We start from the raw sequence: 27,608 nt of genomic DNA, 5'->3' as shown, positions 1-27,608 counted from the left end.
CCATTTTGTTTGAACCGAAGCGTTCTTGTAGGTCTTCAGTCGGAGAGCCCAAGGCCAGTCATCGGGGATCTCAAGTCCCCATGGAATCGATCACGTGGATCCAACTGGGTCCATACCCCCCGAAACGAGCCACCAGAATGCTAACAATAGAGCATTTTCGACATTTTCTCGAGCGCATGGACGGAGAATGGCCGGAGTCGGAAACTTCTGTTTGTGGAGTAACCCCAGCCAAGAGGATCAGAAGGCGCATGCCCAGTGATCCATTGTATCCTCCGCGACACCCTGGGGGTATATCGCGTGATCAGAGTGTCTGGACCTGTGCCCCATTGAACACCACACAGAAAAGCATGGAAAAATCGCATGTTGGAAAAAAATATGTACTGAACTAGTGTGCTCCCTCCGGGCTTGGAAAAGTTGTTTTGGGGGACAGGCAGACCGGTGCGATGTAGTGGTGCAGCAGTGCAGCGGAAACAGTACCCATAGAATGAGGACAGGACAACGTGAAACAAAGTGTTACATTAACTATGACCGAGAGTTGCGCATATTGAGTCGATGCCAAGGTAGTCCTCCTACGCTATTGTCAGGGGTGTAGTAGTCTCCGGATTTCTCTAGTGCGTGCATGTTAAAGAGTCGAGAATCAACTATTTTTTCGACGCTTGGCGTAAGTTGTGGGCACTGTAATAGCATCTGTGAGCTAGCGAGCTTAGGGGAGTAACGACTGCTGGATGTAGAGGATGGCAATGATGCCATGGTGCATTCAAATCAAGCTCCTAGCCTAGCAGCAAGCGACAATGCACCATAAGTGCGGCGAACTTCCAGTACGTGAACTCAACCATGAGAGAGCTTGCAAGAATAAGCATCCAATGATCTACCTTTACAAGGAAGGAAAGCCTAAGTAGCCGCAGCACAATTTGGGTTTCTCGAAGGCAGTCATGACAGAGGAAATAGGCCTAGGGTTGCATTTGCAGCGCTTTGAAAAGTCCTGTTCACTTCCATTCGGCCCGTAATGAGAAGAGTGGTGAGTGCATCCGAGCCGTCCGCATCAGCACACCTTAGCCCTACCGATTTGACAGAACGATTACGCCTTATATGTCGAATGAGGCTGAATGAAATATTGCGAGCTCTACAGCATTGAGCAGGAAACCTGTCACCCGGACTTATCTGGTTAAACAGCTTATCTGCTGTCGCGGTTCGTTTAGAGCCGGGAGAAGCATCGAATCGGAAGAGTGACAGTGACACCGGCAAGGTATCGGCAACCATCCGAGGTATTTTCTGCTGCATTGCCGGCATAGAGACCAGGATCTGGCATTGCAGCGAGCGGATGGTAATGGCTTTCTTGTGAATATCTAAATTATGCGGTGAAAGACTTGGGCAGGAATCAGTCGGCTTCCTAGGCAGCACTGCCAGTGACTATTACAGTAACGAGAAGTAGTAGGTTATAGATGGTTAAATGGTAGTAAATACTATACTACAAACAGTAGGATATTGCGAACGGTTTGATCGGCACTTTGAGCGAGTATATTCTGGTAGACTATGCCAGCATAGCCTAAAAACAGCAACATGTTTGTTGCCACTGCACGGGGGGCACACAGCCACAGGAGGGGGTTCCACCTTTCTATTTGTAGCAGATCGTGCCTTTGAGATGACGACGAGCGCTGAGGAAGCTGAACACGATTAAGAATCACCCGATCTCGGAGCACGGTTCTTGTCGGCCCCTCCCCCGCCAATTGATTCCCATCCCCAATGCCGGCAGTCGAATGATCCCGGGGATAGAAGGGCGTGGCAGTTTTGTTGATGTTCCCATTCCATCCGGCTCTGCACCGGCCCGGTCGGTGGCTGGCAGTGAAAGTGAGCAGTGGGGAGCGGACACCGCCTCGATATATGCCTAATTCAGTAGTTTGTAAGGGCTAGGGCTAAAGGCATCACGCGTCGGTCAACCTATTTTGGTTGGTAGGGCGGAGTGAGGTTTGCCGGGCGGTGTGAGTTTCCCGGCGGCACCCTCCGCCTGACCACGTGCCGCTTGACCTAATTCAGGAAAGAAAGGCAAACGCGCGCGCGCACCCGCCCCGCTCCGCGCCGGAAACACGACTCACTTCCTTCTAAGGTTCACCGAGCCATCGCCGAACGCGGTCGCAATCCGATCGTTCGTTTGCGGTTGTCACAAGTCTGCGTTCTTATGAGGAGTGTCCGGCTGAGTCATCAGGGATTGGATTTTGCATGCTTTAGTGATTGAGATAGACAAGGCCATCCGAAGTGGTTGTTGGGATTGTTTCACTCCTCACCGGACAGCCGCAGTTGCTCATGGAGATAGGCTCGCCCCTCGGTATTGGCAAACCCACCGATTCCGAAGGCGGGAATGATGCGACACATCCGCGTCAGCGACGCCCCGATCCAATCCCGACTCACTCGCGCCATCCGGTCCGCGGCAGGAATCGTCATCGGTCGGTTGTAGAGGTCCAGACCCAGCAGATGGATCGGGGTACTGATGAGTTGGATCGAGGCTGGGATGGCCAATTGCGCAAGGAGGATCTTGGCGTACTCGCTCGAAGCGACCGAGTCTGGGATGGACGTGGAGACCATCGCCGGGAGGCTGAAGGAGCCGAAGATCGTCAGGGCGTCGCGGATGAGGAAGGCCGAGTAGGTAGCAAAGGGAATGGAGCGGGTGACGGAGCGGAGGATCTTGCTCTGGGATGCCGCGGCGGCGGCGGCGGCGGCTGGTTTGGTGGCGCCTGTGGCTGCCGGAGTTGATGCCGCTGCAGGGGGCGGGGGTGTGGTTGTCCCCGCAGTGCTGGTGTTGTGGTTGTGGCCGAAAAGTTGAGCGAACTTGACGTCCTTCCAAATGCCGACGGAGGAGTTGACCACGAACGTAGTCAAGAACGTCGACGTCGTGGCAAGTGCGTGGTCGATGTGTGGATAGACCTCGCTGAGGACGGTCTCGGTGGCATTCGCCGCGGCAAACGTTGCGGTGTAGAGGGACCAGACGAGCAGACTGGGTCGCGAGGTGAGGAAGGTCGCAGGTTGCGTGATAGAGAGCCACAGGTGTCGACGAAATGCGGGCAGAAGAGGTTGATTGTGAGAGGACTTTTCCACCACCAGTCTAAGTTGAGGGTCAATACGTGCATTCGCTCTCGAGAAGCCAGGTGAGCTGTACCTGTCCAGAATCATCACGGCCGGAGTGACCAAGGCTGCTGAGCCTGCAGCAACCGTGAAATCCGCCGTCAGAAGTTCTGCCAACCGATTGCGCTGTAAGCTCCAGGGGAGCGTCTGCTGGAGAACGAAATCATGATCCATGGTGATGTTGAGTAGAAGGGCACCCCTGGCCCTAGAAAGGTGACGGTGGGGGTTCCAACAAAAGAGATATTCTCAGGCTATCCTATAAACAAAGGAAAGGCGTGGAAAGAATGGTGTAGTAGTAAGGGTATCTAGTACCCAGTCAGTCAGACATGCACACGGGCAATATAGAGTATAGGGCAACACTCACCTATGGATGCATACAAATCGCTAGAACGTAACGCTGAACTGGATATGAAAGGAATGAAAGTAGCAGGCGGGCAACAAAACGAGGAGGGTCACCGCGGGGACTCAGCGTGATAATAAAATAATACAACCGAACAAAATAAGGTAATGGGTGTATCCCAAGGTCGGGCAACGTCAATAATTCCCACAGTGCACACCATCTAAGCACTGGTGGCACTGGCTGGCACTGCAACAAGGAACAATACCTATCCGTTCGGAGCGAGGGCATCTTCGGCGGGTGTGACCAATGGAAGCCAACCGGGCCGGGACCCGGGTAGCCTCGGGCATAAAAAATGATACGCAGCCCCAGGCCGATGCTGCTACATAATGGAAACTGAGGCTGTTGGTTGTGGGTGTGGATCGTGTTCTAGAAGGAGAACACGACTAAGGTGAATTGGTGAAGTGAAGGTGAGGAAGACTGAGGGGGGAGGGGCAGTCCTCAGGGGGTGGGCTTCGCTATTGGGCCATGATGAGACGAGGGGCGTGAGCCTGGCCTGCTTAATCGGACTCTTTTTCACCGCTGATTGACTGGCAAGAAGTCTGTGGTCAGCAAAGCTAGCATGGACAGATTGGATCTGTCGCAACTGTACTCACATAGTAACCAGTCTAGCTTACTTCACATCTTCCACTGCCCAGAATCACCTCCACGGTAGAAGAATTGGCCGAAATGTAGCCATTCCCAACTCCTCGGCGGGAACCACGGGTAGGGCCCGACTGGGGGATCAGTGGGTTCGTAACCCTGATAATCACCCACTAATTTGCAATAAATAAGTCTAATACTTGGGAGCTTGAACCTACCACCAATCACCACCGCCAGCATCGCCCTTCCTCAATAGATAAGGATGGTCCGTCGATGGTGCCCCTCTTCCCGATCCACCGAGCAAAATCAGAGAGGGCGCGGAGATAACTACGGCGGCGAGTCACGCCAGTTGAGTCGCTACGCTGTCCTCGGTACGGCGGCGTCAAATCATCAAAGCCCACACTGCATTGACTGCTGCTCTTCGGGCCCTAAAGCAAATAAGAATGCCTATTCTAAACCCCCCGCCCCGCCTTTCTCTCCCGTAATTCGAAGCACCCGGGTTTTCCATCCCTATTCATGAATCAAGCAATACTGGTCCAGAACTGCAAACGAATGCCCTGTAGCAAACAAAAAACGCTCTCAAAACGAAGTCATGATATTCGGTCGCTGGTGTATTTCCGCCGGGGTTGTACTGGCGACTCGAGTCGGGGTCAACCCATGTGCCCTCACATGATCACACAGCAGGAATTCTGCTTCTTCGCCGAGGTGTAGAACATCTTCGACTGTGCACTCAGACCCTCCGATTTGGATACCAAGTCGTCGATCTTCTCGCCGCGTTCGAGGACCTAGTTTAGAGAGTCAGCCCTGTCGACTGACTGACCTGACCACCTGCTGCAATCCAGGACTATCAACTCACACTCTCGATGGTCTTGTGAAGTACGATCTTCGTCTCATCCAGCTCCTTCTGGATCTTGAGGATGCTGTCCACCTGATGAGGGTCCTGGTAGGCTTGGATGTAGGTCTTCAGCGAGGGGAAGGAGATCGGTTCCCGCGAGGAACCAGCGTTCGGGTGGAGGGTGAGGAACTCGTCAAGAGTCTTGGAAAGGACCTGGTGAGCGGCGAGCGAAGGGTACTCGTTATCACTGATGATGACACCGGCGATACCCTGGGTGCGCGCGTATACGTGGAATGTGAAGTCTGCGATCTGACGGTCAGGGGCTGGTGGTCGAATAGGACGAGATGGATAAATGACTCGAGACAACAGGCGGAAAACTTGCCTTGCTCTTGAATGTCCTGTCGTTGGCCTTGTTTCGTGCGTTCGGCGACGGTCTTGCTGAACATGGTCATGAACTCGCTAATGCTACCCCTGGTAAAGCGCGAGTAGCTGCTAAGCTCACGCTCGGCGCAGAGCTCCACCGCGGGAGCCTGGCCATTTTGGAGGATCTAGATCGGCGTAGGCGTTAGAGAAAGTTGTCACAAGAGAAGGAAGAAGAAAGGAGCACTCACTCCGATGTAAACGATCTTCATGTTGACGACGACGGGGGTTCTGTGAGGCTGACGTCGATGACCAGCCGAAAGCTTGCGGGGAGACGGTTGAGGTTGCGCTTCTCACCGCCTTGGCGCCTGGGGCATCCGTGCCTTTCTTTGAGTCGTCATCACGGGTTCTTTCTCAATCTATCATCATGAATTATATCTGGGGAGGTAATGAGTGTGTCCAAGTAACTTCATTATTCAGAGTTTTCGAGAAGCTATTCTCTCATCAATACACTTTTATGCTAGAGAAAAGAAAGTGTCCATAACGCCGGACCCCATAACCAGAATAGTCCACTTGCATGTGGCTTGATCAAAATATATATACTTAGAACCACGATTGCCATGTGTTGACATTGACACAACAAACCGTTAGCATGCTTCACCGCAGCAATTAGTCGTCGCCATAGTTTATTTTGATCACGCAATATCTATATTCTCAGGCACAAGGTGTAGTACTCCAAGGTTAGATCAATGACCACGTTGTTGATTTACGCACACAAGTCTTGGCCGGATTCTCTATCGAACATGCCCCGGTATACACCAAGAGAAACGCACTAGAAGTGACTACGCATGATTGGCGATATAGCCTCCAAAACTCATGAACGAGAGTATTATCGTATGGATGATCAGAATTTAAGGAGCAAACCGACCGAGTACGGTTTCGCGGATCGCCCACAGCACCAAGCATCGAGGTTGCTTATCGTCGGTGCGGCCTTGGCCACGGAGGCCACTACTGATACCGAGTATGCAACCACATACATCCACAATCAAAAGGATCGCTCTGAGAGTGGTCATGGCTCGCATCTGCGCAGACCCCTCCATGCGGTCACAAAGACTGTCTGAGGAAAGTAGGTCGGTTGTTCGCCGTCGAGCATAACGTCGCAATGAATATTCTCCGATCCGTACGCACTCCACCCTGCACTCCATTGTTGAGCTTAACATAATACTAGTCTTGGGCAAGCCTCTCCCAGCAGCTAACAGAATGCAAATGCAGGTCAACCGAGATGCATAAACTCTCTCTGGAGGAATTGAGCTAGTCCTGCATCACTCGCAGATCCTCATCAAAGAGTCCGAATCAGTTGCGCGTTCAAAGGGGCAATCTAAGGTTAGGATTGGAAGGAGAGAACGAGACACAGATTGAGTCTATGTGGATAACCATGTGAGGGATTTTCCTCCCAGCATGCAAAGTTTTTTATTTCCCCGCTAACATGCACGTTCTTGCTCAGTATATTGGGTCTAGAATATTTGTTGTTGTTTTCTATGACTCGTTCTCTTCTCTCCCTTGTTGGAACAATTGAAGACCCGCGATAAGGAGTGGAATGCCAGCCAGAATGAAAAGTCAATGCCACTGTTTCCGGGACAAGATCTGCTCACGACTACCCCTTCATGAACTTAAACTAAGCATCTGAACCAGGGACCAAAGGGATCAATGAAAGAAAGAGCCCTGGACAACGTCACATTCGGTCGCAATCATGATGTCCGAGATCTTGGGTGCCGTGCAACGCCGTCCCGTCATTGTAACGCGCCCCAGCGCCGCAACCGGAAAGCTTCCCTTGCTAGGAATGCAACGGAGAATTGGAATGCCCGAGCTAACAACATCCTGTCCACCAAACAATGGAAGGGCTGGGGCAGAGGTAAACATCAACCACAAACAGACCTTCTGAAAAGGCATATATACCGTCTTTTGCTCCGCCGTTTTCAATCCCTCCTCATCATCATCTCTCACTCTCTCACTCCAATCAAACAACCTATCAAACCTCCAAACCAAACCCTCTTCACCACAATCATCACCATGCGTTTCTTCGCCATCCTCGCTGCTGCCACTCTGGCCACCGCCACCGCTGCTGTCGGTGGTCCCTCCGCCCGCAACCTTGAGGTCCGCGCTGCTGAGGGCGACAAGGGCGACAAGCCCCGTTACACCGTCCCCGATGACTGGACCATCGAGCAGGGTTCTGCCAAGTGTGGTAACCAGGCTCAGCTCTCTTGCTGCAACAAGGCCACCTACGCCGGCGACACCACCACCATCGACGATGGTGCTCTGGCCGGTCTCCTCGGCAACATTGCCGGTACTGGCTCTGGCTCTGAGGGTGCTGGTCTCTTCGACCAGTGCTCCAAGCTCGATGTCCAGGGTATGTCTTTCGCCAGCACAATCCTATCATCTTCGAGAATAAGAAATGCTAACATTGAACTTTTCTCCCACAGTCCCTATCATCGGCATCTCCGCCCAGGACATCCTCAACCAGCAGTGCAAGCAGAACATTGCCTGCTGCCAGTACAGCGGAGCCGACGCTGTGAGTTTCACCCCCAAAGCTCCCCTTTTGACCGGAAGAGCGGTTAAACTAACGCAATTGAACAGTCCGACGACCTTCTCGGTGTCTCTCTTCCCTGCATTGCTCTGGGTTCCATCATCTAAACGAGACTCTGCACGGCTGGACTCAAGGATGGGCGAAATTGCTCTTTTCTTATTCTTCTGTTCTTTTTGGCAAGAGTAGACCCATTTCCGGACTTGGTTCCTTTCACTAGACTGCCCTTTTTAAAAAAGTGATTCCTAGTCGACATAATTACACCTTAATAAATACCACCGCTTAATTCTACACACAATGTCCCTGGGTCCGTAGGGTATAAAAGAGAGGGAGACTGTCTACTACAATCTGGCAATTGCAACCGTCTCATTTGTTGAGGTACCATTGTACAGTTCTTCTGAACGCACAAATCCCTTTTCCCCCAGTGAACAGTCGCTAACGGCACTCAGACACACGCACCCGACAAACTCTGCTGACAAGAACTCGGATCCATCGGAAGACCTCGGTCATCAAATCGCCAGTAATCTGGCTATAACATAGCAAGAACACTACAATCTTGCAAGTATAATGCATAAACCTGCCCAAGCCAGCGGGGCTCTACTTATTCTACAGAGCTTTCGGAGTTTCCAAGTTTCCAAGCTGATATCGCTCTTGAAACAGCACACTATGGCCACGGGCTTGAGAAATGCGCCAACTCGAAAAAACCTTTTTTACCAAGAAGTGTAGTGCTGCGAAAGCTTCACTGTTAAATCTGCAAATGGCGGAGCTCCGAACAAGCTCGCTAGTGACCCGCAATGCTGCTTCTCGAGATCCCACCCACTCCGAAAAACTGGGAGACGAGGCTTGCTCCTCCGTAACGGCGTTGCCCCCGAAGAAGCCTCTCTCTCTACCGCGCAAGATAGCTCATTACCAACGTGCCTCAGAATCGGCTGATTCAATGCCTGTTCGATAACCTTTTCGATGGAGTCTGCGCACCAAGGGTTATACTACAGCAAATATGCAGTTGACCATGCCTTAAGTCACTCCATGCCAATTGGGGAGCAAGAAGAATCGGTTGGGCTTTCCCTAAAGCACGACGATAGGATCACTCCTAATTAAAGCTCCCACGAAGCTCGAACCACCTTTGCCAGGCGAGCAATGCCACGTTTCATCTCCTCTCGCTGCCACCGCAGATCAGCAACCTTGACCCAAACCCAACCACAGAGGATGGGGCAGAATATCCACTTACCGTCGTCATCGAGAAGGAAAATCGAAAGTTCGTCACTGCCGGCTTTGCGCCTCGAGCTTGGGTTGTTACCTTGTCCTCCCCTTGCCAGGGATGGTAATATGAGCCGGGAGTCAAAAGGACCTAACTCGGACTCACGTCAGTATCTGTCCGCAGCGAAGGAAAACAAAAAGCAAAGCCGGAATCAAGTATCAATAGGCAAAGAACAAGCGTACCCGTTCTTCGACCAACATCTCCCAGAAATAATCCGCGAAACATTTCTCCGGGTCCTCAAGAGATTGATCGTTGCGCAATCTCTGAAATGTCGGGTTGGCGTGGAGATGGAACTGCGCCCAGATGAACATCCCGCCCGTTGGCGGCACGAACGAGAAGATCGGGACGGCGTCGAGAACCGCCACGAGGGTGGAGTCGGCCACGTCGAGGTCAGGATGCTGTGAGCCCGGGACGAGGGTGAACTCGTGCTGGAAGGCACGGATCATCCAGTCCCGACGGGCTTGGTATTCGTGTCGCAGGTTCCGAAGCCAGGTCAAGTACCCGTCCATGCCCCATGTCTGCAGGAGGCTGAGCACGACGGCTTGTGAGAGGCCGGACGGGTCCTGGGTCTCGACCTCCGTGGCGAGGAGGAGGCGCTGGATGAAGAATGGGTGGGCGATGAAGTATCCGAGGCGGAGGCCGGGAGCGAGAGTCTTGCTGAATGACTCGAGGCGGATGACGCGGCCTTGGTAGTCGATTTGGAGGAAGGATGGGGCGAGACTGGCGAGGAACTGTTCGTTGGATGTGCTTGTATCATTGATGGTCTTCGGATTGAGTTCGTATTCCGGGAATTGGAGGAAGAAATAGGGGTCGTCTTCGACGATGATGATGTCTGGTATGGATTGGGGTGAGTTCTCGTCGGTAGTTGACCCAGCCGAGCTCAGATGAAGATCCACTGACCATATCGAACACAGATCTCATAGATCTTGCGCCGTCGCTCGACCCCCATTGTCACGCCAGTGGGATTCGAGCCCACGCTCACGAGGTAGAGAACGTGCGGACGCTGGATACCTGGATGATTTAACTCCCATCCAGCCAGGGTGGATTCTAGGGAGTCATCGCGGATGCCTTGAGCATCCATCGCCACTGGTGCGGCGTAATTGCCCAACGGAATCCAACATGCTTGAGCGGAAGGGTATGTGAACTCTTCGCAAAGGATATACTCTCCTCTCTCGCAGAGAAGGTTGACCACCTTGCTCCAAGCATTGGTGTTACCCGGATGCAGGAGGATGTCAAAGCTCTCGCAAAGGGGACGATGGATGTGCTGGGTGAAGTCGCGGCACCATTGCCGTAGCTGCGCGTTTCCTGCACCACTCCCTGGACGAGTTACGGTGAATGAGAACCCGCGGTCCACATGAAAATAGAGAGACGGAGAGACAGAGCTTACCGTACTGAAGGAAGCTAGCAAACGGATTCTCCGCTTTACCAGCAGACAGATCTAACTTTATCTGATGCTTCGTGCAAGGACTGGAGGCGGTGATAGTGGAAGTGTGAAGCGGAAAAAGAGAGGGATGTGGCAATCCTACGAGATCCCGTGGAAATTAGATGACACGCAAGATGGTCAGGGACCGTGAAAGGGTACTGTACCTCCAGCCAAACTGACCATATCATCCATGGCCATAAATTGGATGATCTTTTTGAGAGGACTCGGATGCCTCGACCTGGACGCTATATTCAGATGATGGTTCAAATAAATCATCTTAGAGGTCTTCGGTTCTTTGGATGGTGACATGATCGACTGCACTACACTCGGCAGATTTCTCGGGATCTAGTCAAACCAGGATGATTGCGTACTGCATGCAGCGACGAGTCTCGACTGCTTTGTAGTTGGCACAGGAAATCGCTTGATGGCCTGAACAAGACACGGGCCGGGATCCGGTTGATAAGCACGAGATTAGATGCGGAGTCGGCCTCAGATCCGACTGGTGACTCCCCCCTGATAAGACCCTCAGGAGATACAGTTGTATCGAGGGCATAGCCTCAGAGTTCGGGGATATCAATGGCAGGAAATCCGGGGCTGCATCTTCCAGCACTTCCCTCGATAACCCTACACATCCTCCGGCAGCAGCAAAAATGTCTCTTCCACACAAAACGGATATCTCCAAGGTCGAGGCCCAGCCCAACAGGACTTCCACTGCATCAATCCACGAAGGCAAGGTGTCCGATGTTGCAGCTGATATCGTGCATGCTGCGGAAGATGAATTCACACAGGAACAATACAACAAGCTTCGGAAGAAGATTGACTGGATCATCCTGCCGCTCATGTGGGTGATTTCTGGCACTCAGTATGCCGACAAAGCCTCAATTGCCACCCAAGCTACGTTCGGCATGCGGGCGGATACGCACCTGGCTGGCCAGCAATATTCATGTTAGTTGGTGAACCCCACGAGTCGAAGGCTAGATCAATCTAAGCTGACTGATGGGTTCCTTGTCAGGGTTGACTTCCATCTTCTATATCGCCTTTTTGGTCAGCGAGGCTCCTGGTAACTATATCTTGCAGCGCAGCGGTCTTGGGATAACCGTAGCAATTTCCATGTTCTGCTGGGGTAAGCTCAGCAGCAGGCTGCAATAGAGTCATGAAGCACAAAACTTACTAACAGCCCAAGGTATCATCGTGCTTTGCATTGCCTTTGCCAAGAACTTCGCCGGGTTGGCAGTTTTGCGATTCCTCGAGGGTGTCACAGGTACGCCGACGAGATCTCATTCTTGAAGCCAACTGAACGGCCCTTGGTAACCACCCACCCATAATGAAAATGTGTAGAGTGCACGACATATCCCGCCTTACTCATCATCACCGCCTCATGGTACACCAAGGAAGAACACGCAATGCGATCTGTGGTCTGGGGCAGCGCCAACGCCGGCATGGACGTCCTGACCAGTCTGATCAACTACGGAATCGGCCGAGAGGCGGAAGCGCGCCCTACAGGCCTTGCCCCATGGAAGGGAATCTCGATCTTCCTCGGAAGTCTCACCATCGCTCTCTCCATACTCGTATATTTCACTTTCGGCACACCCCGCGAGGTGCGATGGCTCACGGATGATGAAAAACGGATGGCATCCGCCCGCATCGTCGCGAGTCAAACGGGGTCCGATGCGCAGAAACGCGACATCGACTGGCGCCAGGTGAAGATCACCTTCCAAGACCCGCAGACGTACTTCTTCTTCATCCTCGTCATGGTGAATTCGATCCCCAACGGCGGCACCACCGCCTTCGGCAACCTGGTGTATGTCTCCTTTGGCTTCACGAACTTGGAAACCCTCGTCGAGGGCAAGATCCCCCAGCAGATCTTGTCGATTCTCTGGTTCCTGGTAGCGGGTTATATCACCCTGAAAAAATCCGATCTCCGCTGTACGACAATCCCCTCCGTGCAAGATATCCCTTTCCACGTGGTCGAGACTTCGAAACACTGAAAACTCTTCTCTCCATAGTCTACATCATGATCTTCTCCGTAATCCCAGCCTTCACCGGCATGCTCGCACTGGCACTGCTGCCGCATAATGCCGGACAACTCTGGGTCCGCTGGGGAATGTACTTCATGACCATCATCGGGAATGTTGCCGGCCCTTGTGCGTTTCCATCCCGACCTTTTATGCATCTTGATTCCTCGACGCTTCGTTAGCATCAAGGTCTCTGCATCGCTTAAACACTAACCCTGAATCGAAAAATCCGTCTGCACTAGTGATCTGGACCCTCCTTCCCTCCAACGTTGCCGGCCGCACCAAGAAATCCGTCACCGGCACCGTCCTCTTCATCGCCTACTGCGCCGGCAACTGCATCGGCGCCCAGGTCTTCCGCGACAAGGATGCGCCCCGCTACATCCCGGCTATCGTGGTGTGTTCGGTCATGTACGCGCTTGAGATTGTGTTGATGGGGGCTTGGAGGTCGTACTGTAAGCTTTTCCTTTTTTTTTATCCTTTCTCTTTGCTCTCGGTATCAAAAGTGTCTGCGGTTGCTGTCTCGGTGGGCTGAAGGGTAGGGGTGACGGCGAGGAGGACATGCTTGTTTGTGGTTTGTGAACTGAATTGACTTGGAGAATCTGGTCTGGTAGATATCTGGCAGAACACCCGACGGGATAGGTTGGTTGCGGAGATGGGGTTGACGAAGGAACAGTCGCTGCATCTGGGGCGGTTGAATGCAGAGGAGGATATGACGGATTGGGAGAATGTGCATTTTCGGTATAGTGTTTAGGAAGCCTGCCTGTGGGGCTTTGGGTGCGATTCATTGTCACTGGACGACCGATTTCAGAACGGAAATTGGCTTCGAATCAATCTCTTCCGAGAGGGGGGGGGGCTTGGGTACTTCATACGATGAACTAAGTATGAACAGTGGTTCAAGTGCTTTCATGTGTTCAAAAAGTATACTATATGGTGTATACGAGATTCCAACCGCCCCAACTAGATCGAGATCCACTTTAGCGAGTAACTAGTGCTGTTATTGATGCTGAACCGGAACCTACCCCCGCCGCCAGATCTTCATGGGCATAGGACCCAGCCCCGTATTCGTGGTTTCATGCCTCGTAGGCTCCCAGGCCGGATGAGGCAAGGCGAACTCGTAGCGGTGCACCAGCGAAGCGATCAACACGGTCTGCTCCAGGTAGCTGATGTTGCGACCGATACAGCCGCGGGCGCCGGTGCTGAAGGCCACAAAGTACGGCTGCAGGTCCTTGCCCGCCTCACCCAGCCAGCGCTCCGGCTTGAAGGCGTCTGGTTCGGGGAAGACGGCCTCGTTGCGATGCACGACATACGCCGAGATCCCGACCGACGTGTTCCCGGGCACGAACTCGCCCAGAATCGTGGTCCCCTCCGGGGGCGTGCGGCGCGGCAGCGCAAACGAGACCGGCGGATACAGCCGCATCGACTCATCCAGACAGGCCCGCAGGTAGGGCAGATGTTTGACCTTGTCGTACGGCGCGACGACCTCCTCCTCGTCCAGGACCTCGTCCACCTCCTCGCGCAGCTTCTGGAGGCAGTGCGGGTGGCGCAGAAGCAGGAACATGACGTTGCTCAGCGCGATGGCCGTGGTGTCGGACCCGGCGTTGATCATGATGCTCACCTCGGCGACCACCTCGCCCCATTCCAGGTTGTGCGGCACCCCGTTCTTGTCCGCCATCATCGCGGCGAAGAAATCGTCCAGCTGCTCCCCGTTTTGGTAACGTTTCCACCGGTTGTGCGCGCGGCTGTAGACGATCCCGTCCCAGTCCCGGCTGAGCTGCCACTTGCGGCGGAACGTGGCGGACACCACCTTGCTGGCTTTGACGAGGGTGTTGTACCACTCGTAGCACCATATCAGCGTCGAGGTGGCCGACCCGTTCGCGAAGTGGCATTCTTGGAAGCTCACGCGCTTGATGGTCCCGTCCATGGATTCGGACGTGATCTGGTCGTTGCCTTGGTCCAGAAAGCGGATGTCTTCGCTTAGACCGATGTTTGCGATGGCTGCAATGGTGAATAGGTTCGTCCACAGACGGTAGTCAACCGTCAGATCCTCTTCATTGGGGCGGTAGCCGTTGGGGAGGGGATCCGTGCATCGGGCATCGAACGCCCCGATGATGCGCCGCGTCATGTCGGCGACCTTGTACTCCCAGGATTCGAGGTTCTTGAGCGCGTAGGCACTGGATAGGACCTTGCGCTTGCGGGCATGCTCGCTCTTGTCAACGACGTCGGCGAGGTGGAAATGAGAGCCGCTTGTGATGGAGTAGAACAGGTCCTTGGTGCATTTCGTGCTGTGGCCGTAGATGTCTTTGATGGCATTGGGGTCTGCGTAGGATAACATGTTGGGACCGGTGCGGAGCACTGGGTGGCTCTTATGGGCTGCAAAGAGGCGCTTGTATCGCGTGCCTCTGTGGGACTCGATCACTAGAGGAAGACTCGAGATTCCCGACCAGAGTGAGAGTTGGGGGTACTTGCGGAGACCTTTAGGGTCTCGGAAGTAGTTGACGACGGGAAGGATGACATAGTAGAAGGATAGAAAAAGACAGAGGATGAGGAGAACTAGGGCATACATGATTGCGAAGACGAGGATGGATTGATTGAATCGTGAGAATGTTTTGTGGTCATCGCGAGCAGCACTTGATTGATATATGTCGATGCATCTGTATACTTACCCCGGATTATGCCCAAGCGAGGACAAAACCGGTTAGCGCCGGCGAGAGTATCCCAAAAGATCAGAATGGTAAATGTCGGCGAACATGCAATCCACTGCATGATTGTCAATCCACATGCTAGCTGATCCATGCAAAAGCAGCTGAGACGGCATGGGGCTGCACGAGAGGACAATTTTTGCAACATACAATCCACCATACATAAGTGGTGGCATAGCCCGGGAGCAGCGCAACTGGAGGTCTCCGCGACACCTGAAACCTCGATAACGAAATGGCTTATACTGAACGTCCTAGCTCAAACTCTCTTGACCCTCACACCTATGCAGCAATAGAGCTAGCACTAGGTTTAGGGCAGAATGGTGGTCGCATTGACGCTGACAAGGTTGGTTTGCTGCGACCCTCTGCACCATCGCTTCCATTGGACGAACTCCGCCGTCGATTCGAAGAGGATGGATACCTTTTTGTAAAAGGACTTATTCCCCGTGAAGATGTTCTGGACGCTAGGGAGAAGTAAGTACGCCGCCTGCATGTGAGCCTCCGGGGTATATCTCTGTTATTGACCGTGGTCAAGCTACTTCAAAGCGTATGCCAACACATCTCTTCTACAACCAGGGTCATCCCCGCGGGATGGTATCTTCAACAACTCGTCTCATCCCGATCTGCACAAGGGCATTGGTGGCCAAGGCTTGCCGGCTGATCCTGTTGAGGCTAAGATTCTTATCGACGCCCACTCCGACCCCAAATACCGTGCCTTCGTCGAGCATCCTGCTCTGACGCAGTTCATCCGGCTATTGATGGACTGGAAACAGCATGTGCTGCTGGACCGAACGATGCTGCGCCATAATGTTCCTTTTGGGATAGGCACTGGTATTCATTATGACAAGCTTTTTCTGCGAGGAGGAGATGGATACTGCCTCACTGCATGGGTCCCAATTGGTGAGTGAATGATATCCCCGAAGTGGGGCGCTATGCTAACTCATCTAGGCGATATCACAATCAATGGTGGAGGACTGTGCTACCTGGAGAAGTCTGTAGCTCTAGGAAATGAGATTGAGGAGGATTTTACCACTCGCGCTGCTGGATTCACGACTGAGCAGCGCCTTTCCGCCTATAACGTCAACATGATGGCTGGTGGTATGCTGGCCAAATCGCCCAACGAGTTCGTGTCAGATCATCCGACCTCCAAGTCTCAAAAGTGGCTGGCCACTCATTATGAGGCGGGCGACGTGGTTTTCCATCATCCGTATACCATCCATGCTAGTGGGCGCAACGAGGATGCGCAGGGGCGCATTCGATTGAGTACGGACTTACGTTTCTATGAGGAAGGGGATGCGGGGATGGACAAGCGGTGGTTCAAGATCTGGGATCCCAACGATGGACTGTAAATTTTGAGGTATATTCGGTTGAATCGTTGAAAGTGCCGTACGTAGTTGACTTAATTGATTAATTGAACCATGGATAGGCGGGGTTGCCGGTAGATGGAGTAGCCGAACAGGCAACCGTCGCCGAACCCCTCCAATTTTGTGAGATCCATCTCTTCAACTCTACCAGCTACTCCTTCCCACCTTCACCGATTCTCTGCCTTGCATGCCAGCAAGGCGCCAACCCTGGTAAGCACCCTTAGATATCTTCTTCTATGGACACTGCTGATTGGCTTTAGTGCACATTGCCGAAGTAAGTGCTCGACTTTTGTCCCTTGTGGGCTGCTCGCTTACACTTTGAACCCAGGACACCACCTGCGATGTAGGCATCTTCCTCAGAATAGTCACGTCGCCTTCGATGCTAAACTCACTTCATCTGCCTCATAGGTGATGACTCTCGCCCCAAATGTGAACGATGCCGAAATGCTGGGAGAGAATGCATTCGTTCCAGCCCACAGTTGCAGTTCCTGAATACAACCAGCGCAGAATATGCGCAGGATCTCTCTGATGTGTCAAATGCGCTGAATATCAGTATGGCTCTTTCTCTGGTTACAATCGCAGCTAACCTTTCAGCAAGCAAACATGCATTTGAATACGTCGATGAGACTCCAGCCTTAGCAGCCTTTTACGCGGCAGAGACGACTATTGGCGTGGAGCAGACTGACGCGTTTCCCTTTCATCCAACCCGCCAGGTCGAACATGGTGGCATTCGCAGCTCAGAACGAACATGGGATGAATCGAGATTATCTGCAATCACTACTCCCCTCTCCGCTGATCTACCTTCACCACAATCACAAACTCAGGCCGCGCAGGCTCAATTGAGCCTAGAGGAAGCCTGTCTGATCCGTTATTTTGTTGAAAGTCTCGGATTATGGGTACGTTGTCGTCGATAAGGTTGTGCGGCTTTTGCTCACACCACTAGTTCGACCTGTGTGACCCGGAAAGGCACTTTGCCGTCGTTGTTCCACAAAGAGCGCGTATTTGCGCACCTCTCCTGGACGCGATCCTCTCCGCATCCGCCCGACACTTCAGCACTCTCCCTCAACAACGTCAACTTGCAATAACACAAAACTATGGGTTGAAGGAGGGCCTCGCTATTGGCGAGGAGTCTATGCTCGCCTACCACAGTCGCTCTATCGCTGGCCTACGCGCTGCCAGCCAAGAACCCAACGCGATCATGGACGAGAACCTGCTTGCCGCGGTTGTGATTCTCCGGTTCTATGAAGAACTTGACAGTATACCTCCTCAATCCCTTCTACTCCCAACCCCTTAGGAGAGCACCTCGGCTAATTCACCAGGTCCCTTCACCGATCCCCCCTCTGACACCGCCGTCCGCGGCCTCCAAGTCTTTCTCGAAGCACAAGCCTCTTCCGCGATCCAGACGTGTCATGGCCTCCGCTCCTCGGCCTTCTGGGTCGGCTTCCGGCAGGAATTCCACATGGCCATCTCCCAGCGCCGATCCTTCCGTATACCCCTCGCCACTGTGGCTCACTACCTCCCTACCCGCGCCTCTCCAGACCATGTCTGGACGAACCGGTTGCTCATCATTGGGGCGCATGTCATTCAATACTGTTTCCCGCCAGTCCATTCTCCTGAACAATCTCCCGGTCAGAAATCCACCGCCTATGAGCACCTTCTCAATCTCCGCCAAAGCTGGGCGGCTCGCGCACCCTCGAGCTTCATCCCAATCTACACCACTTCTGCCTTGCCCTCCGAACGACTCTTCTTTCCACAGCAATGGTTCCTCAACGACACCCACATCGTGGCCACGCAGTCCCTCGGGCTCATCGATCTGTTGCTTGCCACGCACGACCCCCACGTTGACCGGCTCCGCCCCCGCATGTCGCACCGTCGGGCCCTTGCCGTGTTAGACGAAGAGATCCGTACCACAGTGCGGGAGATCTGCGGGGTGGCGGTAGCCAACCGACAGAGTCCAACGGCAGCGTTGACAGCGAGTCTGGCGGTGGTGCTAGGGGCGGAGGCGTTTCGGGAGGCGTCACAAGCGGAGAAAGACGTGCTACTGGCCGTGGTGCGGGGTATCAAGGCGGAGAGCTATTATTTCCCTGGAGAGGGAATGGAGGGGGTGATTTTGGGGGTGTGGGGGGAGGGAAAATGTCGTTCCTGAGCCTGTGAAGTTACAGCATGAGCAGTTGCACATGACTGGACGTGACAAGGTATGAGAGTGAACCTGCCAGTCTTCGTCAATCTCAAACAAGATGAAATCACAATCAATAGCGATAAGACAATGTTCAAATTGACACGAACGGCAGATAGGTATAATCTAGAAAGCATATAGACAAGTTCAGAACGCCAGGCCCTCAGCACCGCTGGAAACATGGGAACTCATATCAGACCCAGCAGAAGTGGTAGTATAAAACCCCCGAATGATTGAGAAAAGTCAAAGCAAAAAAAAAACCCCCATGATCATCAATTCATACAATATCCACGCTCTTCACAAATAGCCTTTTTGTTTTCTTTTGCATTGGCAAAATGGTATCGTATCGTCCTCATCGAAGCGAGATCCGGGAATCCTCCGGAAAAGTCGTGCAGACAAACATGGGCACTAGTAATGCGACGACTCATTCTCCGAATCTGCAGATTTCACCGAAAGAAAAAAAAAATTAGCTTCCACCTTCTTTCCCAGTCTACCATCTTTGTTTTTTTTTGGAGGGGAGAAAAGGCAAGAAAAACATACATCCCGACTCCACATCCCGGACGACCGGCGCCGCAGGGCCCTTCCCACCACCACCACCGCCGTACCCCATCATCGACTCGCGCTGGAAGAAGCCCAGATTCTTTAAGCGCACGGAGCGCATGTAGGATTCCTGCTCGCGGGAGAAGTTGTAGGGCCGCTCCTTCTCGGGCCCGCCGTAGGTCTTGAAGAGGGCGGCGCCCAGCGAGACGAGCGCGAGGCAGGCGACGATGACGATGACGATGATGGCGGATGTACTGAGGGTGCCCATTTTGGGATTCTGTATGGCGGCAGAAACTGCTGTGATATATACTTTTGTGGGTTTTCTTTTCGGGAAGGAGGATCAAAGTGACAGGTAGGCAGTTGTTTGCGACACTCGGTTTCTGTGCTGGAAATTCTTCCTTCCTGTGCTGTTGTAGTAGCGAGATATATAGTAGTGCAGGCGGACGGGTTTGGGCACGGCCGTGCGATCGGGGAGGTTGGTGGTCCGAGTACGATGGAGACTGACTAGAATTGGGACTAGTCTAGTGTGCCAGGTGGGTGTGGTTGTATTTATTTTTGGGAGGGGGGAGGAGGGAAATAGCGGGAGTGTGCGGATTTATAATCGCATGCTCGAATGGTTTGTTTTTTTTTTGGAATGGTGTGAGACAGATTTTCGATGTTGATGAGTGGTGTGAGGGACAGAGTGAGGGGAAGAGAAGTAGGAGTAGGAGGAGAAGAAGTCCGACCGAGAGAGAGCGAGAGAGCGAAGAGTACAATATTTAATCGGAGGATCGGAGAGAAATCAAGCACCACTCAAAGAGAGAGAGAGAGAAAAAAACTCGACCACGACTGATTCGGACGCGTGAGGAGGGCCCACTGTTATTTATAAATCAGATTGGAACAAGATGAATGAGAGGCAGAAATCGACAGAAGAGTTAACATGGGTCAAGCAAGCCTTGTTCATGGATGGTTGCCCACGCGGCCTGCTGGCTGTGTTCCAAGCTGGCTGACGGGCGTCTTTCATTGCCATTGGGTGAGCCTCAGCGCGGTCGGCGCGTCTCCACCGACTTGTGCGCATCGAGTCCTCGGGGTGCCTGCCTCTGGATAGCAGCGCTGGAATACGGATACGCTGGTTCTTTTCTTCACTTTGTTATTGACCGGATAGGTAGATTGTTTACAGTACATATTGAATGTGTTTTATTCACAGTGAAGTCACAAGCAATAATTCTCTTGCAATGAGTCCTCCCTCCCTCCTCCTCATCCTATCTCGCATTCTCATCTTATCGACCCCCTCTTCCATTCCACTCCGCCCTTGCCGAAAGCTTGACCAAGCGACCAAGCGGAGATGGCTTCATCATTGGCTGGAGATGATGTTGCTGCGGACTCCGGTGACTCCTCGGTCTAGAATTGTCCACTTCATCCCACACCACCAGACTGACAGTCAGACATAAGATTCCCTTCCACTCCCTTCTCATCTTATTGTACTGTACGGAGTACTCTGTCATCAACCCGAGCACTTCGTATTCCAACAGCCGTATTCGGCTTCTCCCACCTGAAACAGCGTGGGGCCTTGAAACGGCAACGTTTCTGCCACCCATCGGGCCAACGACGTAATTTGTCCGCACGATCGACAGTATCGGCCCTCGCCCTAAACCCACCATGGTGCCGATAAGCACTAACACCGCGCGGATTTCACCACAGCTGAAGCTTTTCGTCTCTTCCCATGCGACAATCACAATTCCCACGTCATACCTTTCGATACTCCTTCCCCCCACTTAATAAACTCACCATCGCGACTCTAGTCTATTCGACACCGGACTCGACAATCATGCTGCCTGCCTGCCTGCCTGCACCACCGGATACAATTAGTCCAGTCCCTGGTGGGGATCGTCGGCGGTAGCGGCCCGGCCTGAGGCGGATACGCCGGGACTTCTCGCAGGAACAGACTTTTGCCCGCCCTGCTGGATTGCACAAGATTTCTTGATTTTGGGGTGCATGAAGAGCTCTGCGCTCCAGCTTGCTACCAAGCGAAGCTATACTATTGGATGCTGTACCATCTAGTTCTGCCTACTGGGCGGAGCGAAATATCCTGACGGAGTGCTGTACTACTGCCCGCGACAGGATTCTTCCGCATCTCCCGACCTCCGAGTTGCTCCCAGGCATAGTCACCGCAAATCACATGACAGTAAGCGGACGGAAGATTCAAGGATCCTCAGGCAGATCCTCCAGCCCCCTCCAGTCCGAACCAGAATCAATAATAATTAAACCGACCAGGGGTCCAGATTCCGTGAAACATGGATGATACGCAGCAAGCCTGTTCCGCCCGATGCATGCATGAGTGCTTGTGTTTGCGCTTCGTTATAGCTTAAGTGTGGTTCGTCTCTGCTGGAGGGATTGGTCACAATTTCCTAGCTTCGAGCTTATCTTCTCAATTCTCGGGGCGTAAAGCTGACCAAGATAAGTTAAGCTCGGTCGACTCAGGTTTGTTGTAGCTATTGGCGGGCTGTGACACTGTAAGCACGTACATTAAATGATGGCTTGGCATCTAGATCAGTATAGGATATCTCAACTGCTCTCAGATCATGTCACTATGCTTGTCACGGCCCTCTAGCTAGCGGATAACTATCAACACTGCATGTCCCATTCAGCTTGCCTGAGCTGCGCTTGGGCATGCAGCCTGCACTTTCGCTTGGCGGTGGTAGATTTCTTTGTTGGCCACAAAAGACAGCCAGCTTCCAAACGCCACGGACGGCGTAGCCACCGTCGATCTTTACACATCGATAACAATAGGTCAACTTTAAGGTTGCCAGAATGAATTATCAACCTCGAATTAGACTTACAAGGGCTTGGCCCATGAAGGGTCTATTTACGGCCATTCATCTATCCAACTTGCGCTGCGGCCAGAAAGATTGCACAATATCTGTTGATTGACCTGAAGGCTCAAGCCAATATCAAGAGTATCCCACACTCACGTTACTCACTGCCGTAGTGCTTCGAGGTTGAGACTCGCTTCCTTCAATCAGATCCTTCAACTTAGTCAATTCGGAAGACATCCACGCAGTAAGGGCGACGATGTCTGCTCCGGAGTTGACAAAGTCGAACCCTTGCATGTACCTTTTGGCCGCTGGGTCTCAGATGTCAGTGACTCGGCTGTCTCTCCATCAACTCAGAAGAAAACCGACCTGCTTCAGCAGATAAAGCAAAATGCCCCGCATACTTCCCAGCTGCTTTAGCCGCTCGCAAGACCTTCGTTGTTGCTTCTTGCACCTCGGGTATCGTTGCATGATCGAAAGCAAAATACCCCATTGACGAGGCCAAGTCGTTAGGACCGACAAAGAGCATATCTAATCTCGCCTGATTAATTCGGCCAGGTCTAGACTACCTTAGATCAGACACGAACCAATACCCTCAACGGAGGCGATAGCCTCGCTATTCTCGACCCCCTGGCGTGTCTCGATCTGAACAATGATCGTAACATTGTCATTGGCATGGGTGAGATACTCCCGCCCGCTCTGGTTAAACGCGTTCGGAGCAAACATGGCTCCAGTGCCCCTTATTCCTTGCGGCCATTGCGCGGAAGGGTATTTGCAGCCTCGGACCACGAGTTCGGCTTGTTCCTGGCAGCATCCCCAGTCAGATCCACGATGAACGGAAGAACAGTACAGGGTTTGGGGTGTGAAGCAGACCTTGGTCTCACACATGGGAACCATGATTCCATGCGCCCCCGCGTCGAGCGCCCGTTTCATCATCCAGGTATCGAGGGCGGGAATGCGCACGATGGGCGACACGCCGGCTGCTGCGATGGCCGCGACTTGGAGGTACATGTCTCTGTCGTCGATGTTGCCGTGTTCACAATCTATGAGGACCCACTTTTATGTAAGGCTGTTAGCGGATTGGGATGGAAGAGGTTGGGGAGATGGGACTGGCGTACGTCTTCCCCGAGGCCTGCGACTGTCCTTGCGAGTGAGTAGCCGGGCAATTCTAGCCATTGGCCGATCGAGGGGCCTTTTCGTGCGGCGGCCCTTGCGAGGGAGGCTTGCAGACGTGTTTCGTTGGCTGCGGAGGAGATCAGAGCAGTTTCGGCTTGCGACATGTTTTCCAGCAGACTGTGGAGGAAGTTGGTATGGTAATGGAGGTACTGCTGGGGGTGGTGGTGGTGGTGCTATATGCCTCTTTCGGATCGGATCTCGAGCCGGTGCCGACACTCTTTCCGCTCTTTCCAACCATCTCCTCCGGATTACCTCGATCATGTTCTCTAATGGTATAGGCCACCTTGATGCAAAGAACTCTCTTGCACTTTCTCTTGTCTCATACACCCCGTTTTTCTGCACATGCTTCGAGAATGCCCACTCGACTCCACCGTGGCTGGTATTCATCGTTTGTCGCCGAATCTGTTCGATAGGTAGTCTGCGATGTGGAAAGGGACCTCCGCCCAGCCACGATGCCAGACTTTCCATAAAGCGAATCGTTATAAGTGGGTCCTGCTTGTCATATCCCAGACCATTGGTGGGAAATGAGGGGAAGAGATTAGATAGGATCACTTCTATGATAACTGATAAGGATAGTTGACGATGCGTCCAAGTCCCTCGAACATCGCCTTCTTCCCTCAGCATACTCCGAAAAATTCACCAACCCGACGGCAAACCGACAAATGGCATCTTCGACAAAGAAGCCAGATGGACGAGTCTGGAAGGCATGCTTTTCCTGCCGGCGGAAGAAGGTATGCACCACATACGCTGTGTACGAATCATACCTTTGTTAATCCGAACGAAAAGATCAAATGCGACGGGGAACAGCCATGCTTCATGTGCGAGTCTCGCAACCACCTTTGCGAGTACCCCGAAACCAACGATCATGCGGCGAATAGTCGACGGTGAACTAATTGCATCGCTTGGAATGACAATGTCACTAACTCTGGCTTAGTTATGCAACATCACTGGAGGAACGGTGTCAGCACATGGATAACCTGTGCATCCGCTTGGAGGGCCTAGCCCAAACACTTTCCCAGTACATCAATCACGCGCAGGCAGTCAACCATCCGTGCAATGCTCCCGACCACATCGAGCAATGTCCAACGTTCGGATATTCGTCGGTCGCTACGGCTATTTCTACGGATCACGTCTTAGGAATGACAAGATATAAGGCAGGAGTCGAGCCACCAGTCGCCTCTCCTGTAACCTCGCATCCTACCAGCCCTCCCCCTTCATACCGAGCTAGTGCAGATCTAGTGGGCCATATGGTGGCCGACTCATACGGCCGCCTCAGGTACAAACCACGCTGAATATGCCTCGACCTGCTGCTGAATGACCTTGCAGGTATGTTGGTGGAGTAGCCAACAACATGGTAATCGAGGCAGTTCAAAGTCTGTGTCCAGCAAGTAATCAAACATCCTGTGAACAGAACAACTCTATCAGAAGGTCAGAGGTGGAACTGCCATTCTTCACGCGCGATAAGACGTGGCCCGATCTGCCGTATCTTCCGCAGGCGAGAGAGATGACCCGGCCTCCCCGATACATCTCAGACTTACTGATCGACATCTACTTTGAGAGGCTGCATTACACCTTTCCTATCCTATACCAACCAGATTTCATGATTCAGTATCAGAAACTGAAAGATACGAAGGATTTGACGGGCCTTGACAGAGGCTTTCTTGCCGTCTACTTTGCAATCTGTGCTTGTGCTTCTGGCTTACTCCCTCAAGCCCCTGGTGCATCTACCCTGGCGGGTATGGAGTACTATCAGAAGGCTCTACTCATGTTCTTCGCTTCCAGTGGTGAAGTCTTTATTGAGCAAGTTCAGTGTCTTGGCTTGCTTGCATTATGCTGTGCCGGCTGGAATGTTCTTGCGCAAGGATGGCGATTGGCTGGGCAGGCAGTTCGCATCGCGCAAGATCTTGGTCTGCATCTCTCCAGTCTGGTAGGCATGCTTTCATTGGGTTTGGCCGAGTCATTCACTAACTATGAGCAGAGGGAACCTCAAGGAAAGACACCGAGCTTGTCGGAGTTGAAGGAAGCGCAGATTGCTCGCTGTGTTTGGTGGAGTGTATTCGAGATCGACTGGTCGGTACACGTTTAGAGGCTTTCCGACCCGGTGCTGATTGATGGCTTTAGTTTGACTTCAATATGCCTAGGACGGCCAATGGCCGCACATGTTGCCCATGTTTGCTGTGAACTGCCGCTGGATATCAGCAATGAGGATCTGGATCAAGGCTATGATTATGGCAACAAGACTCAGCGTTCACATTCATCGATGATGGGCTTTATTGCGCTGATCCGGCTGTGCAAGGTGGCCGCCGATGTACATCACTTCCATCTGTCCAACAGAATGGGACGCGGAGACTCGTCGAGTCGAAACTGGACTACCTTGCTCACCAATGTCAACAGTTTTACACAGCAGCTTGATAATTGGGTCCAAGGACTCCCAAATGAGATTCGATTTTCTGCCAACAAGGGCTCAAGCGGGCTGAACTTGACTATGAGTGCCATAGCATTCCTTGTGCACTCGGCTATTCTCATGAACTTATACCGGTAAGGCGGTTTCGTTGGCACGTATTGCACATTTTGATCGAGTTATAGGCCGCTGCTGGGTTGCGAACGCCCGGAATCACATTCACTTCTTCGCAACCCATCTTCCGAATGCCTTGGAGCTGCGCAAAGCTGTATCCAGGCAGCTGAACTAATCCATGACTGCATACCACCGTCGCACCATCTAGCCTTCTGTGTCCAATACCTAACTATATCTGGAATATTTGTGTATGGCATCCTACTTTCGCATACAACTTCGTCCACTGACGAGATACAGATTGAGGATGACGGAGTCCGTTGATTCAGGTGATCGGATCTCGCAGGGACGTACGGCTCTTGCCCTTCTCACTGAGATTGAGCGAGTCTGGCCGGGTGCTAGTCGCAGCCGTTCAATTCTAGAGCGACTGCTCCAGGACCCGGATGACTTTGACGGCGCTAGTCAATCTACGCCATTGTCCATGTTTGACGGCTTCTCATGGGAGGACTTCCCGGGAGCAGATATGATCGACGACTTTCTGCGGAATGAGCTGTGAGGTTCGACTTCATCTATCGCTACTCAATATTCATAATACAGTACAAACAGGATATTGAACCAATCTTACTCCGTTTCCACCTCAACCACCAATTTCTCCCCACTGATTTTCCCCTGCCTCATAATCTCGAATCCCTGCTCTGCCAGCCCCTTCAAGCCCCCCTCAACAACCCTTACGGGATGGGGCCTGATCCTACCATCCTGCAAGAATGGCCAGAGCTTCTTCAACCACTCCACGGCAAAGTCATAATCCTCCTTCCGGGCCGGGATCCGATGTCCGCCCAACTCCAGCTCCTCCCCCATCGCCGTGTACGCCACCGTGATCCGCGACCGCACATTCTCTCTCGGGATGACGGTGTCCGTCAATATCGTCGCGAACTCCCCACCCTCACTCGACAGCGCCCGGTCACAGAACGCCACCGTCTCCTCCCCGCCAATCGTATCCATCACCAGCCCCAGCCGGTTCCCGGTCTTCTCGTTGATGCGCGCCGCAGCAGTGGGATCCCGATAGTCGAAGACCTCGTGCGCGCCGTAGGACCGCACCAGGTCGAAATTGCGCGGCGAACAGGTCGTGAAGACCCGGTAGCCGGAGAGCTTGGCGAATTGGATGGCCATGGTGCCCATCGCGGACGAGCCGCCGTAGATCAGGATGGGGAGGGGCTCGGCGAGGGGGGTGTCCGGTGGGGCGAGGTTGAGGGTCTGGTAGAGCGACTGGCCGATGGTCGTGAGGGCGACCCCGAAGGTGGCGGCTTCCGTGAAGGAGAGATGCGCTGGGATGGGGAGTTGAAGCGCCGCGACGGCGGGCGTGGCGGTGGAAAAGGCCCCGTCCTCCGGATGGAGGGGGTTGCAGCCGGAGACGAAGCCGCAGATGCGGTCGCCGGGTTGGAAGTCGGTTGTCGTGTCGGGGTGGATGGCGAGGACGGTGCCGGCGTAGTCGCAGCCCAGGGGTAGGTTGAGCGGGGTGTTGGGCGAGGTGGCTTTCTTGAGGTCGGTGGGGTTGAGGGCTACGGCTTTGGGCTGGACGAGGAGGGTCCCCGGGCGGAGAGTGGGCGGGGGGATGGTGGTTAGGGTTGGAGTGTGCGGGGAGGTGAGGGTGATGGCGAGAGGCATGGTGGTGGTCTTGGTTACGGTGGGCTGTGATTGGAGTAAGAGTGGATCTGGGGTTGAATCTGGGGATATAGTGGGCTATACTGTATCTGACGTTCGATATTTTTATATGGTACCAGGGC

At 53.1% G+C, this 27,608-nt stretch overlaps 11 protein-coding genes across 11 annotated transcripts; 4 read left to right on the top strand and 7 right to left on the bottom strand.

The window, feature by feature from the left end:
• Positions 1 to 2,271: 2,271 nt before the first annotated feature.
• BO86DRAFT_395871 (uncharacterized protein) lies at positions 2,272 to 3,291 on the bottom strand (the record flags this gene model as incomplete). The annotated part of the gene is made up of 2 exons (XM_025673366.1): positions 2,272 to 3,097; positions 3,152 to 3,291. The coding sequence occupies 2 exons, from the start codon at positions 3,289 to 3,291 to the stop codon at positions 2,272 to 2,274; spliced, it is 966 nt and encodes a 321-aa protein (XP_025531466.1).
• A 1,186-nt stretch (positions 3,292 to 4,477) lies between these two features.
• Positions 4,478 to 5,755, bottom strand: BO86DRAFT_385873 (palmitoyltransferase YKT6). The gene is made up of 4 exons (XM_025671206.1): positions 5,543 to 5,755; positions 5,314 to 5,479; positions 4,953 to 5,233; positions 4,478 to 4,881 (listed from the first exon to the last, which is right to left on the bottom strand). The coding sequence occupies exons 1-4, from the start codon at positions 5,561 to 5,563 to the stop codon at positions 4,762 to 4,764; spliced, it is 588 nt and encodes a 195-aa protein (XP_025531465.1). The 5' UTR covers positions 5,564 to 5,755; the 3' UTR covers positions 4,478 to 4,761.
• Positions 5,756 to 7,361: 1,606 nt separating this feature from the next.
• On the top strand, positions 7,362 to 7,982 carry BO86DRAFT_375921 (hydrophobin family protein; the record flags this gene model as incomplete). The annotated part of the gene is made up of 3 exons (XM_025670504.1): positions 7,362 to 7,698; positions 7,772 to 7,860; positions 7,926 to 7,982. The coding sequence occupies 3 exons, from the start codon at positions 7,362 to 7,364 to the stop codon at positions 7,980 to 7,982; spliced, it is 483 nt and encodes a 160-aa protein (XP_025531464.1).
• A 643-nt stretch (positions 7,983 to 8,625) lies between these two features.
• Positions 8,626 to 10,829, bottom strand: BO86DRAFT_354214 (aminotransferase-like domain-containing protein; the record flags this gene model as incomplete). The annotated part of the gene is made up of 6 exons (XM_025669571.1): positions 8,626 to 9,032; positions 9,101 to 9,220; positions 9,313 to 9,962; positions 10,031 to 10,447; positions 10,518 to 10,652; positions 10,718 to 10,829. The coding sequence occupies 6 exons, from the start codon at positions 10,827 to 10,829 to the stop codon at positions 8,967 to 8,969; spliced, it is 1,500 nt and encodes a 499-aa protein (XP_025531463.1). The 3' UTR covers positions 8,626 to 8,966.
• Positions 10,830 to 11,203: 374 nt separating this feature from the next.
• Positions 11,204 to 13,319, top strand: BO86DRAFT_436822 (major facilitator superfamily transporter; the record flags this gene model as incomplete). Its single annotated transcript, XM_025676032.1, has 7 exons — positions 11,204 to 11,498; positions 11,566 to 11,676; positions 11,731 to 11,814; positions 11,892 to 12,479; positions 12,560 to 12,697; positions 12,811 to 13,020; positions 13,180 to 13,319. 7 exons carry the CDS (start codon positions 11,204 to 11,206, stop codon positions 13,317 to 13,319), a joined length of 1,566 nt encoding a protein of 521 aa, XP_025531462.1.
• A 264-nt stretch (positions 13,320 to 13,583) lies between these two features.
• BO86DRAFT_436820 (cytochrome P450) lies at positions 13,584 to 15,131 on the bottom strand (the record flags this gene model as incomplete). Its single annotated transcript, XM_025676031.1, has 1 exon — positions 13,584 to 15,131. The coding sequence occupies one exon, from the start codon at positions 15,129 to 15,131 to the stop codon at positions 13,584 to 13,586; it is 1,548 nt and encodes a 515-aa protein (XP_025531461.1).
• Positions 15,132 to 16,349: 1,218 nt separating this feature from the next.
• Positions 16,350 to 18,774, top strand: BO86DRAFT_415851 (uncharacterized protein; the record flags this gene model as incomplete). The annotated part of the gene is made up of 5 exons (XM_025674933.1): positions 16,350 to 16,527; positions 16,957 to 16,971; positions 17,037 to 17,524; positions 17,572 to 17,884; positions 17,948 to 18,774. 5 exons carry the CDS (start codon positions 16,350 to 16,352, stop codon positions 18,772 to 18,774), a joined length of 1,821 nt encoding a protein of 606 aa, XP_025531460.1.
• Positions 18,775 to 19,212: 438 nt separating this feature from the next.
• On the bottom strand, positions 19,213 to 19,612 carry BO86DRAFT_395864 (uncharacterized protein; the record flags this gene model as incomplete). The annotated part of the gene is made up of 2 exons (XM_025673365.1): positions 19,213 to 19,241; positions 19,345 to 19,612. 2 exons carry the CDS (start codon positions 19,610 to 19,612, stop codon positions 19,213 to 19,215), a joined length of 297 nt encoding a protein of 98 aa, XP_025531459.1.
• A 2,662-nt stretch (positions 19,613 to 22,274) lies between these two features.
• Positions 22,275 to 23,416, bottom strand: BO86DRAFT_354212 (HpcH/HpaI aldolase family protein; the record flags this gene model as incomplete). Its single annotated transcript, XM_025669570.1, has 5 exons — positions 22,275 to 22,447; positions 22,506 to 22,667; positions 22,724 to 22,940; positions 23,010 to 23,192; positions 23,255 to 23,416. The coding sequence occupies 5 exons, from the start codon at positions 23,414 to 23,416 to the stop codon at positions 22,275 to 22,277; spliced, it is 897 nt and encodes a 298-aa protein (XP_025531458.1).
• A 558-nt stretch (positions 23,417 to 23,974) lies between these two features.
• BO86DRAFT_354211 (Zn(II)2Cys6 transcription factor) lies at positions 23,975 to 26,380 on the top strand (the record flags this gene model as incomplete). Its single annotated transcript, XM_025669569.1, has 8 exons — positions 23,975 to 24,043; positions 24,099 to 24,196; positions 24,247 to 24,588; positions 24,639 to 25,239; positions 25,291 to 25,382; positions 25,434 to 25,850; positions 25,899 to 26,075; positions 26,119 to 26,380. The coding sequence occupies 8 exons, from the start codon at positions 23,975 to 23,977 to the stop codon at positions 26,378 to 26,380; spliced, it is 2,058 nt and encodes a 685-aa protein (XP_025531457.1).
• Positions 26,372 to 27,541, bottom strand: BO86DRAFT_385870 (zinc-binding alcohol dehydrogenase family protein). The gene has a single exon (XM_025671205.1). It carries the CDS (start codon positions 27,487 to 27,489, stop codon positions 26,446 to 26,448), a length of 1,044 nt encoding a protein of 347 aa, XP_025531456.1. The 5' UTR covers positions 27,490 to 27,541; the 3' UTR covers positions 26,372 to 26,445.
• Positions 27,542 to 27,608: the final 67 nt, after the last annotated feature.

The sequence above is a fragment of the Aspergillus japonicus genome, assembly GCF_003184785.1.
Source record: "Aspergillus japonicus CBS 114.51 unplaced genomic scaffold BO86scaffold_5, whole genome shotgun sequence".
Taxonomy (NCBI): domain Eukaryota; kingdom Fungi; phylum Ascomycota; class Eurotiomycetes; order Eurotiales; family Aspergillaceae; genus Aspergillus; species Aspergillus japonicus.
This window is presented reverse-complemented; position numbering and strand designations above follow the sequence as displayed.

What these genes read in the sequence shown, in the direction of transcription:
- BO86DRAFT_385873 (XM_025671206.1), bottom strand. Translation starts at nt 5,563, where the DNA reads ATGAAGATCGTTTACATCGGA. An exon ending in ACAGGACATTCAAGAGCAAG is followed by an intron (nt 5,234 to 5,313) that starts GCAAGTTTTCCG and finishes GTCAGATCGCAG; the next exon opens with ACTTCACATTCCACGTATAC. An exon ending in TTCACAAGACCATCGAGAGT is followed by an intron (nt 4,882 to 4,952) that starts GTGAGTTGATAG and finishes TCTCTAAACTAG; the next exon opens with GTCCTCGAACGCGGCGAGAA.
- BO86DRAFT_385870 (XM_025671205.1), bottom strand. Translation starts at nt 27,489, where the DNA reads ATGCCTCTCGCCATCACCCTCACCTCCCCGCACACTCCAACCCTAACC.